Raw genomic sequence first — 20,986 nt, forward strand, 5'->3', positions numbered from 1 at the left:
AATGAGGTTATGAATGAAAATGCTCATCAATCTCCCACCACCAGGTCAGTGTTATGTCTTGGTAAAGCACTGGACAAGTACCTGGGGGGCAGTGTACTGGGGTAAGGGTCAAAGGTGACCGTTGTTCTACCTCGCAGTACCTGTAGGACTTGTCCCTTGTTTACAGTACCTTTCTTTATCATACGTCACCAGTGGTTTGTTGACAAACGACATCATAACCTCCAAAAAGGAAATTTCACGGTGTTTTTTGTGGAGGATTTCTGTGAATATCGAAGTAATAAATTCTCGTGGTTTTGTTGGATTATTTGTCCCATTTTTGAGTGGGATATGGGAGATAATAATGTGAATCCTCTGGCGTGATTTTATCAGAAGAATCCTGGGCATTACCAAAAATATAAACATCTACCAGGGAAAGCTCAGGTATTTATTATTTTATTTTTTGCAATATGAATCAGAAGCACTTTAAAACTAGACGAGCTGATGGTGGCTATTGAACTGGTGTTAGAGTTAAAAACTCTTTCTGGATGATCAGGAGAAGTACCGGAGATACTGAAGATATCCCCGATCCACCTGAGTGTTAGGTAATTAATGAAGAGTAATACTTACCCTGTAATAATGTTTCATTCATTCCCAGGCAACGTGAGGGGATATATTAACACTCCGCTGTAGAATTGCAAAAGATAAATTTTCATTTCAATCAAGAAACCTTCATCTCCTTCGTCGTCTATTAAAATCGCCTCATGAATGGAAAAAGTCTAATTTTGGGGTTTAACCTTTACTATTGTTTGATAAATAATAGTTCATACGTGAATCTCTAAATAAAAAGAGCATTTATGTATTTGCTGAAAGTTTTACTGTAATATTGTAACATATTATCAATACATAGCAGCATAGATCATGAGTTGCTTGTTTCTTTGTGAAAAAAAGAGGAAAGAAAGAGTGGAAATATAAATATTATACAATAGACAAAACCTTCACTGACTAATTCTATCCTCCAACGACGCGGTACTCTCACGATATTAATCCATTGATTACCATAATTTATTCAATTTTTCTCAATGATTTTCATCAGCCCATGATCTCTCATTCAATCCTCCTCTGCCCCTACCCCCTCAATGTTGGGTATCAAAATGTGAAGTTAATAAGTTAATTATATTTGTAAATATTGCACCGTCCAATATTAATAATTATCATGAAATCGATCATTGATTTCAACAATAAAGATACAATCATACTCCATTTAGAATGTCTCATTAAAAAAATGGGGAATCAGTAGTTAATTGATAAAACAAGACGAATGTTCGGCGATTAATTCAATAAATAATGGATCTACCGAAAATCATCGCATAATTGTTTTGTCGAGAATCAAATAAAAAACAATCTAGATAAATTTTTCATCCAGTGTTTCATATAAACTATTATTTTATTTAAAAAATGATATAATAGTTATACTAGAAAATGTTTGAAATCATCTTCTTTCATCAATTAAGACTAAAATACAACACAAACTCGACTAAGAATCGTTAGTTCCTTACTTCACTCCACTTTATTATTCTTTTAATAATCAATAATCATTATTCATTATCCCTCTGAACTCTTCACCCACCTATTATGCCACTTAAATACAAATGTGTCTAGTTCATCAACCATTTGTGTAACGTGTACGTGTATTTTCATCGTTAATATTAAACTAAAACTTAATTAAATTGTAATTAAAAATAATATTAGCATTTCATCGTTTCATTATCATGCATAATCAATTATTATTCATTATAATAATACAATAACTAGAGTCACCATCGGCTCCTGTACAATTAAATGTTCATATGCGGACTTTATGTAATCCCATCACGTGGTGATTATCAATCACCTATCATTTGCCTTTCTGAATTATTTTATCAAGTGAATAATGCGCACTGAGCTACAGAAAATTATACAATATGATGCCGTTTATCAAATAAAAATAATATTAATAATTACAAAATCTACAATTATTGTTTTCGGTAATGTGTTGTTAATTCAAACAATTTTTCTTCTACTGTTTCTGAGATCTGAGATTCTCTGGTGTTTCCGGAGGGAAATTCATCGTCACCCCAATTATTTATATATTTCAGATGGAATAAGGGAACAATTTGTTATTGAAATCAGCAGTGAAACGTGGTAAAATCTCTTGCACTCCCCGATTTTTCGAGATATTAACAAAAAAACGTTTTGCCACACACCATCATTTCCCTGCTAATGTCCAAGGGAATCCCCTTATTTAATGCCAAATAACAACATTCGTTAGAATCTTCAACACCCTGATGAACCATTTCATTATCATTATCACTATTATCGGCTTAATTATCTCATTTTTTCACTCTAATATTTGCATCTACGAAAATTCGTCATTTTAATCATTATTTTCCATTCGAAAATATACTCTATGCATATAGTGTATTTTCATTCATGATTATTAATCCATTATTGTTATGTAAATATCGTATTCGTTCATATCTACATTTGTTTCATATCGTCTGGCTTGAGATTTTTATTTTTTTAAATTCCGCGTGGGAAAAATTCCTGCAAATTTCCTACAAATATGCATAACTGTTCGTTACATCTGAACTTTGTGAATAATGTTCCCAAACAATCGCATTATTTTATTTATTTTAAATTTCCCGCAGGAAATTTTCCACTCAGAAAATCTTCAGCGACAAAATTTAATTCCATCATCAACAGTTGAAATTATAATAATTGTTTATTAGTTTTGTTTAATTACTCTTGTTTCTTTGTTAAAATAGAACCATAAGAAAAATATTATTCTCCATGAAACAACTAGTCTTTCATTGTTTTTACTTTATTCATTAAATTGATCCGGCGATTTTAAGTACCTCCGAAAACACCTAAGACTCTCATCGTTAAATCGTCGTGAAAAGAAATAATTTTTTGTTCGAGCGCGATGAAATGAAGGGTTAAGATGTGAAATCAGTACTGAAGTAGTAGAAAGAGATAAGTCACGTTTAACTATTGAAAATAACAAATTTTCTTTTTCAACTTTTTTGTGGAGTAACCAAGAATTATATCTCTCTTAGATTCGGTAATATTCCGTAAAAAAACTTGACTCAGAGTTAAGTCAACTTATCTCATTTCAGTACTTCGTTACTGACATTAATATGATTATTGAAAAGTCGGGGCTGGACTTCCGAGGGTGCTTCTCGCAATCACACTTATGCATTAGCTTATTTATTAGTCGATTAGATTAGTTTTAGGATTATTTGTAGTTTATTATCGGGATTTACTTAATCAGTTCACACTCAGAGACTATTGATCGGTGCTTTGCATTTTGTCTGAAATAAATTTTGTGATGAGAAAATTCTGTAATACAATTGATTTGAAAAAGGGATAATTCAATTTTTGAATTTTTTTCAATGATCAAATTCTCTGGGAATATCGACTGTTCGTCCTGAGCCCAAGTTTTCAATATATTTTCTTGATACATGGAACGATCCCTTCAATCAATTCATTACTGAATCCTGTACCCTTTCACAAGTTTTTTTCCATCAAGTGCACTTGATTCCGATGACATGTCACACCAAATTGGATTTCATTCCGTCTGTACGTCGGGTTTATAAAATGAGAACAGTTATTGTGGTTTTTTCAATAGTTTTTTGTCAATAATACGATTTTATACAATAAAAAAACATCAACGCAGTGAAACGCATGCCTACCAGTCAGTCTATCGCCTCCAGTTCTTAGAGACTTCATTGCCTTTTTATCTATCAAATGACGAATACAAGTTTTAATGTTTTACATAAGGTTTTGCAGGACGCCAGTGAAACTGTGGAATTAGATATTTCTGTACCAAAATACGTGGTTATTTTCCTAGGGAATGGATTTACGAAGAACTCTTCAACATAAGAACTAAAGATCGTAGATTACAATGTTCTTGGCGAACGCTTGATCGCATTTTGCTGTGGAGTTAGTCATTCTAGACTAAAATGCCATAAAAAATTTTGTGTTGTAGATTTTATCATATACTCAACGAATCTTGACACAGTTCCTTTTCAATCCACTCATTACCAAGACAATTACATGTTGAATTAATTTCAGAAAAACAAATTATATTTCCCTTAGACTTTATGAGATTTCTAGTAAGGTAAATAGTTGTGTCGATTTCGGCTAATGAATTTTCATATAATCAAGATCCTTAAATTAAAATTATGGTTACAATACAATGTAATTTAGATAATTTATTGATTAACACATGATCATAATTATTACGAACAATTCAAAGAATTATGTTTATTGAATTAAAAAAAATTATCTCATTGATGAATTAATTATCATGGGGATATTCAGCCAGAAGTTTAAATATCGCATATAATATTTCAAAATAGAAATAATAATTACAAGAACCGATTGAACTTTCAAACATCGTCGGGCGTAAAATTCCAATTTCTTCGATTAAATATAACAACGATAATTCAGTCTGATTTATTCCAAAGCACCAGTCGTCAATTTTCACCGGCTAATTTTGACGCTCTTTGTATATAATAAATAATTATACTGATAACATAATTTAGTTAATTTTTGTTGCCACTTCCCCGAACTTTCCTAATTTTTAAATTTCATTTTAAGTTTTTTTTGGGATTGTCGAGATCTTACTTTTTTGACATTTTTTTTCCTTTGACATATTTGTTATGTGAACATATTCTTGTCTGAAAGAGAAAAAAGTTTTCAAATAGAAAATTTGGATGAGTTTTTCTACGAAATTAAAGAAAAATAAAACATTTCTTTCCTATTATTTCATGAATATTCAACCATGATATGAAATTGTCATTCTTAATTATGTCTAATTAAACAGTTTCAATATTCAACAATGAAAAATGTTTTTCTCTCCATCTTGAGTTCAACCAAGAGAAGTCAAATGATAAACGAGAAATCAACTACTTACAAACAATTTAAATGCGAAAATAATGGAGAATTGTCTTGTTCGTACGTGATTTACATTTCGCGGTACCGAAGAGGGCGGGTCCAATGACAAAACCCCAGGATATAAACCATAAGCACATCCAATAAGGAAGTCCGATTATTTCAATTACAGAAGTCATGAAATTAGAGTGGAATCGTCACTAGGGAATTAAGTCGAGACGTAGGAGAAGATGAATTCAGAGATCAATGTTTCCAAAACCGTCAAATCCACCAAAAAATGAGAATATTTTTTTTGTTAACAAATTAATTGTCTACCACAAATGAAAACGCCTTTAAATTGATCTTCTCTCAATTGCATCCCATTTACACCTGAATTAACAATCAAAAATAGCAAAAAAATGAAAATTCCAGTCTCTCCTTCTTAATTTCCGTTCAATTTTCGTTTACAAATACAATGAATCGATGCTTGGCAGTATTATGAACAAATCACCAACTCACGGTGTTGCCCGCAAATATTCTCGAACTTGCGGAGGCTAAAAAATACGAGAAAACGTCTAAGATAACGAAACTCGAACGTTATCAGTAACGCCCATTGGCAGTGATCGTAGAATTGCATGTATAATTAATAATACGTCATATGTATGAATTTCATTAGATTGCTTCATTTTACATTGTCTTGGAGTGTCCATCCACCTTGCAAAAGAACAAAATTGTAACGCAGACTGAGTGACTAAAGGAATTCCCTTCAATAATCGTTTCCCTTCTGTCTCAATATAGATTCAATTTCTCAATAATCTATTCGGGGAATCACGGAGTGATACGACTTTCATGTTGAATAAAACTATAAATCTTCTTGAACCCCAAAAAGGTCCTTAAAAATTGGGTTCAAATGATTCTAAAAATCCCAAAATTGTCCAGATTATAGTGCAACTATTTGAATTGTAAATTTCTAGAATTGAAATAAGTCTCGATATTGTTCTCAAGACTAAATACATAATTCAATAAAACAACATAAAAGTCAAGTCTCTTCACCATTTGTCGAATGTTCCCATAATTCTGCTAATTAACTTGAAAATCGATTAATATTATCGAATGTTCATTCGACGCATGTTCGACCCGCCGTCAACGTTCCAAGATTCTCCTCGAAATCTATGATTAATCAATGTTTTTATTAACGACTCATTTTTCACGTCCTATAACGATTTCTTATACAGCAGTAATGAGAGAAATATTAATGCGCCCTATGCAGTGTAGCGAGAGCCCCATTAAATATTTGATGAAATCGCGAGTCGATTGATCAATTAATCACTCCACTGATTGTTCAATTAATTTCAGTTGAATTATTTTTTTATTGATTTCTCCGAACTCCCGATAACTTGATGCCACATCCCTTGAATTTGAATTGATTAATTGTCTTTATTAGTTATTTTAATAATTATTTTTCGCTTTGAAATATAAATGTGCGGTGGTATACACTGGCGGTGCTTTTTTCATCATTTTCATCGTCATATACAGTTGTACAATAATAGAACTAGGTTCCCTACGAGTTAATGAGGTACGACAATAGTGGTAAAAGAGTTGTATTGGTAGATTCAATTTATGTCAGTGTATATGCAACGAGAAGATTTTACTGTTTTAATTGTGATCATTTATGTTCCATTTTTATTTTTGCCTTTTGATAGTTTTTACTGGGTTTAGTGAGTTATTCGTTTGCATTTTGTGTTCGTTTTGGTGCTGGGCTAATGATGACATTTATTAATCGTGGTGTTCTCACGTTCACTCATAGTGTGGCAGTGTCTGCCTTGCGGCGTTACGTAGTTAGTTCAATTTTCTTCGAGATTCTTAGTTTTCAATGCCGAGGAGTGGTAGATAGTTCACAGAGTTCATTTCTGTCAAGACGTCGATTGAATAACCAAGTGGTAAATCGAGATAAGTTGACTTATCTCTGACTCGATCTTTTGAGCAAGTCCGTGAATCTAAATGGATGTCAATGCGCTTCACAAAAAATGTTGTATTGGAAATTTTTTTAGGTGCCCTAGATTCTGAGATATTCATCAAAAAATTATTAATAATCAAAAGTGACTCATCTCGCTTTACCACTATTTTCCGCTAGATATCCAATAATTTTTAAACTCTTCTAAAAATTCAGCACAAATTGTGGAGTCTTTTAATTTCCTCATTTTTCCATTCCAGAATATTTAATGATCTCTGGAATTATTGAATTTGGAGAAAAATTTCAAAATTATTTTTGTTTAGAATTTCATAATCTATATTACGTAATGTTATTCTAAATTTATTTGTGAAATAATGAAGGCGAAATTTGTTGAGTCTTCAAATCTCATAAAATGTAGTTAGTAATGTATTTTAGAAATATGTGTGCAAACGGTAGATTTAGAGGAAAGTGTCATAGAACTTTTTACGGTCGCAGTTATTAAATAAACTGCGGAAAATTGCGGATATGACATTTTCCTCGAAATCATTAATAAATAGTGATGATAACGATTTTGGGTTCGGGATTTTCTGAAGACATTTCCCTAAATTATCTGAATTATCTGAAACACTAGTGAATTTAGCGTAAAATTCGAAATTTTTCTCCTAAATTCCAAATACTAAGTGCTCTACCTCCCCACAGAATTGTTAAATGCTATAGTTATTGAGATTATCAATCTCCCGATGCCGATTCACAAGATTTATCATTTTTCTCAACTTCGCCAGAGCATAGAGATTATTCTAAACACCCAGATAATTTTATACAAATTGATAGCCCACTAGAGCCAAATGAAAAGCAATTTTTAAAACATTGCCGGTAATTGAACTACCCCAAATCACTTTCCGAAAATTCCTACAATATCATAAAAAGAAAGATTCGACATCTTATAAACATAATTACATTTTACCAATTAATAAATATACAAATTTAACAATTTCTTAATAATAATAAAAAATTGATAAATCCCTGAATCAGCAGAAGGATTACATTTTTGATTTTACATTTCCATTTATCATTTAATGAAAATGTATAACCGTATTCCAATAATTCTTAACATGATGGAGTCTTCAACATGACACGTATATTCTCAATATTCACAATTACTATCGACTGGATAAATTGTTGCTAACCCTTCGTCATTTTCCCGTGTAATTGAAAAATTTGTCAATTTTTTTTTCTGTTTGATAATTACACTCTTACATCACTGCCGTACGCCAAAATATGTGCATCCTTCGTCATTCTTAATTTTTGCTTTTCATTATATTTTTTTTTGTTTTTTAGAAATTTTATGATCTTAATACGTTACACCAATAATGACGTTAGCACTTGCATGGTAGTTGGCTACAGAATATAACTGCGTACAATGAATCAGTAGCAATAGAATAACAGTGTTACAACATCAAGAACTTCATGGTTAATTTGTTTTCTGTCTTACTGGATCGCGTTTGATAATTTTTATGATTTCGTCTATAATATTCTCACTCGGAAGAAGTCTCTGAGTCTTCTCTCAATTCTTCTTGATATTGAAAAAAATTTTTCTTCGTCAATAATTAAGTGGTGAAATGTTGAGAAGAGTAAAAAAACGACATTTGTCAACAGTTTTTTCGCAGATATCTCGTGTACTATTGATTTAAGGGAAAAAATTAACATATGAGGAACCTTTCTCACAATTAAACTCCCCACGAAAAAAGGGCTTCGAATTTTTCTCGATATATTCAATAGTTTAAGAGATCGATCCACGACTGTCTGTCCTCTCTCACAATTCCACCACTCAATTATCGATGAATTCGTCTCGCATCATATTTCAACATTCCCAAAACTTCGTAATCGGCGCATCAGATCCTCCCCCACCCCCAAACCCCCAAAAAATACATTTAAAATCTTCAAAATATGTCAAATTGCTCAGCCACTCTTCTAACAATTATTTTGTCATTTTATTATCATAACGAACCTCTTGCAATTTACAACTGTAATTGCCTGCAGTTTAAATTTAAATCTTTAAATTTAATCCATACGTTACTCATATTTTTGCATGACATTTTACATTATTTTTCATTTTTTTTCCATTTCACTTTTTTCCTTATTTATTAAAAAATTAAAACGGACGGTTAAATTCCATGGATTTCGTTATTCTTTCTTTGAAAAATGTTCTCATTTATTATTTTTTTTTCTTTGGTGAGCCGATGTCCGCTGCTGAAGGCACAGGGCTTTGCACTTGACTCGGTCACCTAAAGCCTAGCTGACTGACTAAAAGACCAGTTTTTTATTATTTTCATCTACATCTCTAGCCTCGCTTATTCCCCTTAAAAATCTACAAATCGTCGATCTATCTTCACACGTTTCACCACCGCCAAATACTTGATCTCCATCACCAAATGATGAATGATTCTTCAAAACTCTTATTATTCCCTATATTCTCATCAGCTTTATTACTTCGTACAAACAAACCTATATGCTGGCAATATATTATGCTATGTATCGTGATATAGACTCTATTGTATCGTAATTCGCAGTTTTATTTCAAAGTACGTGCCAGAGGCACTGCTCAACAGTGCCCAATACAAAGCACACAAATTTGTATTATTTAATCATCTTAAACCTTAAATTATTAATTTTTTTATCGTTTAATACTCCGTATTCGTGTTCTCATTCTCTTCAATCATTTTTTCCCTTCACTCTGCGCATTATTCTTTATTTTGCTTATTGTTGGATTTATTTTTCTCGTTTACTCAATCATTTTGCTTTTATTTCGTTCAGTTGTAGATTTTTTTCCCCCCTTTAATTTTCCAGCAATTAAGATGTTTTTCTTTCCCTCAGTCTTACACTGATCTTCAAACGTTCTCTGTACATTAACGATTACGTCTTATCTAGTATTTTGCTCAATTTTAAGATTTATTTTTAGTTTAGAGGGGTCCGGGTAAGTGATTATTATGTTTATCATTTTTTCTCAATTTTTTTTAGTAATATATACGTGTAGAATAGTTTCTTATATAGTCTCTGTAACTGTCTCTACGTATCACAGCCTGGGTGCCTTCACCACTGCCTTTTTTTCTTTGTCTTTTTATTATTATTTGTTCTTGAGAAGATCATGATGTTTGTGATTTAAAATGAACTCATGCTCGATAAATATAGCCGGGATATTTAATTGTTTGATGATAATTTTCCGACGAATTAAAATGCGGGAATTTTAGGTAATAAAAAAATTAAATTATATATTTGATCGTTCATTTCACGCGTTCGTCGCATATTTCAATTGTAAAATAAACTACCTTTTTTTGGAAAAACATCGTAGAGTACCACGCAATGTTAAAATAATAATTTAAGAACAAACATAATAGTAAAAGAGATTGGAGATATAGATTTTATCACGACAATGAGGCAGTGGCACAATGGTGCACTAGTAAAAAAAATTGATGCACACCGTTTTCATTAAATTTTTATCTCTCATTATTTCACCCCTGAATGAGTGGTATTTTTTTCATTTCGACAATAACGAATGTGCAGTGAGCGTCGTTATTGAAATAATATAATGCCAGTAGGGCAGTTACACTGTAATTAGCGTGGTTGTTATGGGCGAAAATAAACTAGGGCATGACATCCCAAATCTCGGCAAGAAATGGAGGTAGTTTCTTGTTTTTGAGCTTCAAACTGAAGCACATTTCGCTGTTTTGATTGCCGAGTGTTCGTAATTCCGTTAACACGGAGAGTAATTTCGCGAATATTGTTCCTGATTTATGTTTACGACGACTGTCCACGTATGCTTTGAGTGCCTCCAGGTATATCTCTTGAATTTTCTCCACCTTCCAACCCTCCAAGAGCATCGGTCGTTCTGGAATTGAGAATTCCGCATTTCTAGATTTGTCTAGCGATAAAGATAATTTACAAAAATACATGCAACACAAATTTCAAGGCCCACTATTAAAAAAAAAGCAAGGCCCTATAATTTATTCAATCCCTTCTTCTTCAACCTTCCTTCAATGAAATTACCTTCCCCTTAAAAACTATCTGATGAAAATTCTGATGATTGTTTACCTGAGAAAATTACGATAGCTGTTAATAATGCATACTCAGCATTGTTGACTTTCATATTGTACATATGCCTGCAAAAACGCAGCAAATCCTCGATAGTATCACCCATTCCAGCCAAACTGTAGCTGTCTCTCGTGTATGGCTGATTATCAGCAAATAGGATACTGTCTGTCGTAGCGTCATACTTTCTTGCCATTCTCAGCATCATTACTTCACTGGAGCATGCCTTGAGCAAGGCTATTTGATCCTCCCTCAACAATTTATCGAAACCCGATAAATTTTTGGCAAATTCAACAATAAGCTGTACAGTTAGTATCGTTATTTCCGCCATATGCCTGAATCTCACATCACCAGGATCTTCACCTTCCGTTGGTCGATGCTGTTACAGCAAATTAAATTATTATTATTACTATCGTCATTATTGTCATCATCATCATCATTATCTTCTTTAAAATGTACGTATGTTTCGAGCTTAATTCATCAATTTTTTTTTTATTTTCCAATCTCTTGATTGTGTCATGATAGCCATAAAATTTTTTGGTAATATAGTAATTAGAGAATTACTTTCCTAATACAAATTCCTTGTGAATGTATATTTCCAACAATTCAAACGATAAGAATGTCGTAATGATGCTGTTCCATTCATTAACCAATTACTTATCTTTTAATCGACTCATTACTGTGACATTCTCGAGAAAAATTGTCATAATCATTTTTTTTGTATAGAAATTACTTTTTTTAAATTACTTCTTAACGAGACAATTACGAAACCAATATGATAGAAAAGGAAAACTAGAAAATTTCCGATGATTTGATCTTTATCTCAGTCAATGAATTCCTCCAGAAGAAAATTTCTTGAACAATTTTTATTAGCTCATACACATATTTCTTGTAAAATAACTTGTTAAGGAGATAATGACAGTTGAAAATGAAAGTAAGAAAGAATATGGTGATTCCAAGGTTTCTCAATTAATAATAATTAGTAATAAATAAATTTACCGTAATTCTTTCAAGATCCTCAGGACTGGGATTCTCATAGAGTCCCTGGAAATAAACAAGTCTCTGAATGAGCTCAGCCTGCTCGGGACTCACGATTGAAAGTCCATTCTTAAGTTCTATTAACGAGTCAGTGCTGCCGGAATTCATTGGCAGACAATCTGCTTCTGAGGGTTCAATTTTAATCTGATCAACGCCCATTCCACTAATACTTCCAGGTGAGCCGTTCATCGTTGTACTGTTGGGTTTGTCTTTTTCCTAGAGAAACCGAGTAGAAAAAAATTAGCAAAGCAAAAATGAATAAGTCAATTTGAATTTAAAAAATCAATGGATAGAAAAATAAATTGATATGTCCTTACCCCTACCTTCTGGGCCTTCTTTTCCTTACGTTTGACAGCACATTGGTACTCTGGTACGACGCACTCAGGCCTCATTCCCACCGACAAACACTTCTTTAGTCTGCATTCTTGACACTTTCGCCTCATGTACATGTCAATCTCACAATTATTTCCATATTTACACTGGTAAACTGCATTTTTCGTTATACTCCGCCTGAAAAAACCTTTGCAGCCCTCGCACGTTAGTGCATTATAATGATAACCAGATGCCCGATCACCGCACACTAGACACAACTCCTCCTGTTGTCGGGGTGTTGGTCCTTTTTTCTTTTTCGCATCACAACTGTCTGCACTATAGCCGTTCAAAGAACTTGGTGGGGATAGATCGTCCCTTCCTACAACAATAATCAAAGAAAAATTGTCTCAATAATTTTTTTCTCATCACTTTTTCATATTTTTCATAATGGAGCAATCGTTCGCCCCAAACGAACGAATAAAAAAATTGTTTAATGCACATAATGATTGACAAAATAATTCAATTAAATAATTAATCGAGTGTGAATTTAATTCAGCTTTTGATAAGTCCAAGCGAGGCGGAATTAATCAATAACTTTATCGAAAATTATCGTATCAATTAAAACAAGTTCCACGAATGTTTTAAAAGAAAAAAGTTTTTTCGATAAACACAATGACCCCTGACATATTTCCAATGCCATTTGATCATGTGAACGCCGCTGTTCCTGGAAAATTGATTTTGTACCCAAACATATGTCGTTTTTTTTTTTAAATAAATAGGTCACGCCTTAAGCGAATGAACCCTAAATACACCGTAAATGAATAATAGAAATTCTTTATTGGTCTGAAAACCAATATTTCAAGCTTCTCCACCTATGTAGCTCATCCATTATATCTATGACAACGATATAACTCTCAGCATCGTTGTAGTCTGCACCTGGTACCAGTAACCTACGTGGCAACATGGTCACGTGTGTCTTTATTGCTTCTTTTATCTCAGGTGGAAAACTCGTTGGGTGGAACGCGTAGAAGTCACGGTCGGTGAAAGTATGAGTCTTATGGATGCTTTAGAGCTCCCCTGGACTCTTTCATGTACGTTCTCAACCTTGTAGACATGGACGTAAGAGTCGTAGACTGAACTCTACCCATATGGAGGGTTTGAGAATGTTTTTATTATGAAACTATTCAATTCTTTCGAAAAGACAAAATTATTTGACAAACTAATCTGCGCAGGAGAAAATGGCAAAGAATATTTTTCATCCCACAATTAATTATAGCTCCTATCCCACCTTCTCGTGCTAATCAAGAGGTCTCTATATTTATAGTTCACGAGAACCAATGCGCGCTAGGCGCACCCACTTCGAATTTCCCGCCTCAATCACATTGACCAATGAGGGAACAGTCTTATGCTTGAAGTTAGCTAATGGTTTATGTGGCTGACTTAATCTATGTGCTTGTGCTTTATTGAATGGGATTCCATTTGCAAATTCGTTGGCTGTGTTGGGACGAGTCTTTGTGGATGAGAATTTGGACGATATCATAGTATTTTGCACCACATGAGTAGCTCAATTCATTTATAATTGCAATAGTCATTAGACAGAGACACTCATCGCGATTTATTTTGTATTGATACAGAAGGGGCATGACTATTTGAGATGGTGAGTATTTTTGTGGTATTTATAACTGGTATATCTGGTTTTTAATTTGGCAATAACTGGCCCTAAGGTGAAGTCCACGAAAATTATACTGATTTCAATTAGACAGAGATTGTGAATATCTATTACCAATTGTTAATGTGAGGGGTATTAGCACCTTACCGAGTCGACCATACACTCAGCCCCAAGATGTTTCTACTGGTGAATTATTTTTAATTTTCGATTATAATAATTGAGATAAGATTTGTCTGTACAACCAATTTCCATAATGTATGTTCTAATCATGACCCCTGTACGTAACCTCGTGTTCCTAAAAAATTTTTCTCCCCACATGTCTTCACCAAAACAAAATATTTCCTAACATTTATCATGAAAAATGTCGTCCCTCATAGGAAAAAAAACAAAATGCCAAGAAAATGGAAAAATTCAGTATAATGAAGTGCTTGAAATTCCGTAATTAATGTAACAATGTTTTTATAGTGATAATGAGATTATCTGCGGGAAGAAATCTCGTGCTTAGTGACCTCGGAGAAGCCGCGTGGGACCAACATGGTAGTGAAGGTTGTCCGGTCTTTTCAACGCTGGCCAGAGCAACGACGCGTTTAACCAACGAGGTCGCTAAAGCCATGGAAAGGAAGTTTGACGATTCCCTCCACCTTCTCACTATCCCCCCCTCACGCCCCTTCCACCGTGCCACTACTTCTTGGACAGGAGCGTGACGTGGAAATCAAGTAGTTCAAAAAGGTGAAAAAAAATATATATAAAAAATATGAATTAAGGCTCGCACAGCTCGAGCTCCAAAAAATTCCTCGATAAACAGAATATTTCCCTTTCACACACTTCTAAAGCCTCTTCACCCAGAATTGGTGACATGTCTCTTGGTCAGTATCTCATTGATGCTGCAGCCGATGTTTTCAGGTGAGTATCACCTCTCACTGCCTCTCTCTCGAGTCACAAAACCTACACAACTCCCTTCCCCCTCGGTCATCATCAGAGAACTGTGTCATTTCCAAATCCGAAAAATGATGACTCGAAAAATTTTAAAAATATCGACATTTCTAAAAAATCATCGACCCAGCAAAGCATCTCCCAGTGCAAGCACTGGGCGAATTCCTACACAGCCGTAAGACTTTCCAAGTGGAAGTGAGGGCATAAAGTTTCCGCGTTGGTTAGTAGAATCTCGGAGCAGTGAGCGGCCTTGACTCTGGCTGCATACCCGCCTTCCCACCTACCACTTGGCGTGTCTATCTTTGTTTTTTTTATATTCCCAACATCTTCGCATCCTTCTTCGACAATCTATTCCACTCCCCATCGCATTACAGAGGCCACGCAGGAGTGGAAACAGTCTAGGACGATTTTTACTGGAGTGCATCGCACTGTTTCACCTATTTTTCATTTATCTATTTATTTTTTTTAATTTTCAGGATCCAGCGGGCGTTCTAATCTTACATTAGACACTAGGCATAAAGTTTAAAAAAATGTCCCCAGAATCACTCTACCCTCCAACCGTCCAACGAATTTTCCTTTTTTTGTTTCAATAATACAAAGAGACCTTCGAGATACGTATTTTACATCTGTCTATATTGTTGTATTGATTGATTGATTTTTTCAGAAAATTAATTTTTTGGAGTATTTTCAAATCCGCCTTTTGCTCTGAGAAATTGTTAAAATATAATGCCATGAACGAAGAAGAATAATTTTCAATCTGAAGAATGTGCAGAGCGTTTGATACATGATCTCAGTGGAATACTGAGATGTAAATCTTGAAAAATCGATATAGATATATAACATATACTCCAGCGATGTATAAAAGCCAATTGAATGCGCTGGTCATCGCCTATAGCACGTTCTGCGATAGTCGTTGCGCAAGAAAATTACTCGTCAGCCCTGGCCTTGCCCGCCAGCCCGCAACAAATGCTCCAAGACATATCAACAGTATGTGCTTGGCTGGTTGCTCATACGTGCCACCATCATCGAGGTGAAGGGAAGAGAAAATGGACGAACGGAGGAACTCAATGTAAAACAGTCACCTCCACTCTTTATTATTCCGTGAGAGTAGAAATTCATGAGTTATAAAAAATTATTTTTTTCAACATTATTTGTATTCCAGATCGCTTCGATCATTTTAGAATATGCGGTGATGAACCTCGGACTTTAAATAGATCGCACAATTCCAACTGACCAGGTTGAGTGGCTTTTGAACTCCGGAACATTTCGCATGTGTGGCAACGAACTTCCCCGCTGCGTCGACCGACGGGATTAAAAAAAAAATGACTTGGAATATTTTTCCTGGCTGAAAAAAATGGCACATGAGTGTAGACTACCTAAACCCGGATTTAACTTCACAGGAATTACCCTAGTCACCCACAACGCAGCCGAATTTCAAATACATTTGATGGAGGTATCAAACGTCAGCGTTGTAGGTGCGTTCTGCCCCTGCACGAAACGCGGTCAATGTTGACCCACTTCTTCATTAACTAGCGTCCTCGAATTTCTCCCTCATTATTAAATATTGCATTGATGTTGATGATTAAAAGTGACAGTAAACTTGAACATTGATTCTCACTTCGTAAAAATTAATCAATTACGTCGGACAATAGAAATATTTTATGATGAAATCATAATCATCCTTAGAATGTATGCACTTCTAATGTATTCGATTATTCTCGACGTTTCGACATTCTTTGCATAAAATTCAACAGAATGTTTTCATAAAAAATAAGTCATGGCCTTCAGGGATCATTAAACCTACCAATGTTCTTCATCGAACCGTAATAACATGTGCATTGAACTTTATCAACCATCTGTGACCGTCAAGACAGACTTTTAAAATTTCCCAACAAACTAATCCAGCAGAACTCCACACGGAGAATAAGTATAACGACATTTAAAATCTTCGGGAGTTCTCCCCACGTATCATGGCCCCCCCCCCCCCCCGTGGAAGCGTGAGTGAGAGTGACCTACTGACCTCACTCCTTCCCATCACGCCTACCCCCTCCCATTCTCTGCCTACTTAAACATCAAAATGGTGCGCGTGCCCATCATGTGGGTCTGACAATGTGACAAGAGAAGAAGACGAAATCGTTTCAATGTTTTTTTTTAGAAACAGTGATTGCCCTCGAGATAGTTTTAAATTCAAGGAACGAATGTCAAAATAAATCAACACTTCGATACTCTGATCCCTCAAACCCAAAGCCCTTTATTTTTAAGGACGCTCAGGCCATAGACACACTGACATTATTTTTTATGTACATTCCATTGAGAATGAGACACTACGTCATTGTCCAGTTGCCATATCGTGGCGCCCATATGGAATTAGTTTAGTTAGAGAACAAAATAATGGACGTAGCAACGTTCGATGTAATTTTTCACCAAGATTTCTTTCCCGAAGAGCAATATAACAAAAAAAGTATTGGAGGGGATTTTATAAAGGTCGGAAGAATCCATCGGAGGTTGGCTAGAGACTGGCGCAGTGTGTTGGATGTGGGTGTCAATTTATTTCTTCGACGTAAATAAAACAGAGGATAAATATCCTCTATACACCAGAATGGTATTAAGCGAACAAAAGAAGAAATAACAGACTTAATTTTTTTTTTCTCAACGACACAATTGTTTAAACTATTGAATATGTCAATATGGATGTAGAATTATTGGATGCATGAGTAAATCCAATTTTTCGGAATTATTCAACCACACGGAAAGGTGAAAAAGATCGATGAATGGGGAGAAATAACGATTTAAGTTAACTATTTCAGTAGATCAGTGATCACAATATGTCATTTTTGTTATATATAGCCCTCAAGATCGATGCCCCCACTTTTGTGAACGTTCGCCCCAGGATTCCGTATAAAATTCACAAGCATTACCGCAGTCGTTCACATATATACAAACAACTGTACGTATGTTAGTATCTGTATCAATATTAAAGATTAAGTGAAAATATAAATAAGAAGAATATTATCTCGTCTCTTTATTCCCTTTGTTAACGCCTTAATTTAAGCCTTATCGATGCCCGGAGAGAGTTAATGACATTTTTCACATGATAATTGTTATCGAAGAAAGTATTTTCTATTTTTTTAAACGGGAGATTCAAAGAGGATTTCCAAAATAATGGACATCAAAGCGACTCATTCAGTTGACTTTTTTTTTTTATATAGACTCCGGATATATATGATTTATGAAATATATAAGGACGAATTGGAGGAACTCATTTTGCTGATTGAACATATGAGAAAAACTCGAAATACATCCATCTGATCCCAGTGATTAACAAAGTTTTTGTTATTTTCTAGAGCTCTCGTTAAATTAATAACAAACATACACGAAACGACCTTTCTCGCATCACGAAAAAACATCCCCTCAGATTTTCCCCCTGAACCTACTTCCTTGAAGGCAATATACTATTTCCTAATAAAAAACCAACGTTCAACCTTCGGTAACTCACGCGTATGATCTGTTAGAAATAATGAATCAATGTCAAAATCAAAAGTTCGGCAGCACCAAAAATAGGAAAATAATTCCCTAGCGCAGAGTAAAAAAATCCAATAGTCTCTAAATATCAAACATCATTGACCTCCACCCAAGGCCACAACACCCTGACAATTTTTTAATGCAGAAACCCGTGGGAAATAATTTCAGGAACTGTTTTCTGTAAAATAATTTCCCCCATTACCTTCAATAGTGGGTGTAGGTGATGTAGCTTCCCCGGAAAGATGTGTCCCCGGATTCTGTAAATGTTCATCCCCCTGACTCTGCATACCCCGGCTTAAATCCAAATCCCACAATTGCAATTCATCATTTCTACCCGCCCCTTCGGGCGTCGAGGGATGAAAGTGAGGTGGGGGTGATAAAACTCCACTACTTGTAACCTCAGGGCTAGACTCTTGGAGTCCAACAATTCGACCACCCCATCGTCTCTTGACACCGGCCATTGGCACCCTCGGCATTGTTTGCAGCATCATTCCACCCACTTCCCCCTTCTTCTCACTAATTTCAATACGTGTCGACTCCACTTTAACTCCTTTATATCGTAACACAAAAAATAAATAAAATTCCAAATGTCACTATCACCTGGTCATCGCAGTCACAATTCCACAATTAATTGCAGAAAAAAAAAAATCTATCTGTCGACCAGCATTAACGGCCAATTAATCGATTAATTATCTTAATTCACTCTTGGTAAACACGTAAATAAATAAGTCCACCACATAATGCAATTTATTCTTTGATCTTTTCATTATGTACTCTTCTATTTAATTACTCACTTTATAAGAAATTTCAAAACTATTTTAAACTTCTCTTCATAGTTTATAATTTTTATTTTTCAAATAAAAAAAAAAAATCACACAAACACGATTACTTTCAACTCTCTCACTCCCCGACTGACACTAATGGCGCCCGCGTCGAGTGTCGGTCATTGAGGAAACGAGGTCACGATCGCGCAAAAGGGAATGCCTCCGCGATATTAATGTCGAGAGTGTTCAACATTCGCGATCTCCTCACTATTTTATAAATCCCCCGTTCGCAGATCAATTTTAATCAGCAGTCCCTCATTCTCTAGACACTCCGAGGGTCCCAACACGTGCGACACATCCCTGACGTTTAAATTATCGCTCCTCGTATTCCCCCAAAAAAAAAAGAGAAAATGGAAAACTCAAATTTTCATCTGTAGAACTCATGGATGATCACTCTCTCGGTCGTGACCCATTTCGGCATTATCACGACACTTGATGATCCCGCGTACACCGATCGCTATTTTTGGCACTTGACGGGGGGAAACAGGGGGAGGGAGGGGTGGGGCAGGGCGGGTGGAGAAAACCGTTTTACTAGTTTTGGGGTTGTAACTATGGGAGATTTTTTTAATGCAATGGAAGACGAATACTCACTACGACGCTTCGTCACTGACTGAACCCGCAGCGACTGGAGTGTGGTGGGAATAACAGAGGAGGGAGGGGATAGGCTGTCTGTAGAGGTGTGTTGTATTGGACTGACTTTCACTGACGCGCGCGCAACTCACGGGGGATGGTGATGTCGGATGATTCCGATCAAGGAATTCATTTTATCTCTTAAATACGTTTTATTTCTAACCGTACGAATTCCAAATAAATAAACTGCTTTAAATTTAATTTTTTTTATTAAAAAAAAAATTTATAGAATTTTTTTGAGGGGTTTATTAGGGGTTAACGCACCAGTCCCATGAGGAGTTTGAGTCCCAGCGATGGGAAAAAAAAAATTTGTCGTTGGTTTGCTGGAAATAGAAGCTGGAGACAAGACTTTACACCTATGTACGAGGGGCCCCTATCATCCTCCTCCTCCTCCTCCCCCCCCTGGATGACGTCATCCACCTGTTACATCTCATGTACACAGAACCTCGAGTCTTTGTCTCACTTGTGCATGTAGTCAAGAGGTGGCGATGTGTCGGCGTTAAGCAGTGGAAGGGAAGCTCAGTAAATACCCTGGTGAGGGGGGGAAAGAGCGGGAGTTTGCCACAGTGCTGCATGCGGTTGGGGAAAGACAGAGGGTGGGAGAACACCAGTCCAAGAGGGGAATCGCCAAGGCTCTCACAGCCACACACATTGAGGGGTTGCGCGGGTTTCCTCTCCTCAATCCCGTGCAGAGAAGCTCAGGCGCCCATACACGGGTCATGGCCAGGGAAAACCAGGCCACCACTCCAGCGGGCACCAACACTGGATAGACCGTGTCAGGGATTCCAGGTCGGGATTTTAAATGGGTCATTCTAAATTTACGGGGGTTGCTCCGGGCAAAGAGGGAGACTTGAGCATTCCAATGTCATTTATGAGTGTTTTTTTTTTAGTGGTGACATCGGAATATTTTGCATTTCTCATCATTGAGGTCCTTTAGGCCGCCATTTTATTATTGATGATGTATGGAGAAACAATTATGTATAAAATGTTAGTGAAGGTGTCATCAATAGGAGATTGTTTTGATGACCATTCCCTTTCTTCGCGATTGTATGATACGATCAGAAAAAAAAATTTTGGTAAAAATGTTGGGCGTGAAAAAATTAAAGCTCAAAGGGCAAGTCAACC

The 20,986-nt window shown here is 35.4% G+C and overlaps 1 protein-coding gene across 2 annotated transcripts in view; it reads right to left on the minus strand.

Annotated features, from left to right (window-relative positions):
* Positions 1–813: 813 nt before the first annotated feature.
* Positions 814–20,986, minus strand: part of LOC135169241 (ecdysone receptor) — a 35,024-nt gene continuing 14,851 nt past the window's right edge. Inside the window, exons 4-7 of one of the 2 annotated variants that reach the window (XM_064134040.1) lie at positions 12,295–12,662; positions 11,933–12,187; positions 10,937–11,312; positions 814–10,733 (exon numbers count right to left, since the gene is read on the minus strand). In XM_064134040.1, coding sequence (XP_063990110.1) covers positions 10,489–10,733; positions 10,937–11,312; positions 11,933–12,187; positions 12,295–12,662 — 1,244 coding nt within the window. In that variant the 3' untranslated portion in view covers positions 814–10,488. Of the gene's footprint in view, positions 10,734–10,936; positions 11,313–11,932; positions 12,188–12,288; positions 12,663–20,986 lie in introns of both variants that reach the window. The other variant, XM_064134039.1, reaches the window with a different exon arrangement.

Source organism: Diachasmimorpha longicaudata, chromosome 14, assembly GCF_034640455.1.
Source record: "Diachasmimorpha longicaudata isolate KC_UGA_2023 chromosome 14, iyDiaLong2, whole genome shotgun sequence".
In the NCBI taxonomy this organism is placed as follows: Eukaryota; Metazoa; Arthropoda; class Insecta; order Hymenoptera; family Braconidae; genus Diachasmimorpha; species Diachasmimorpha longicaudata.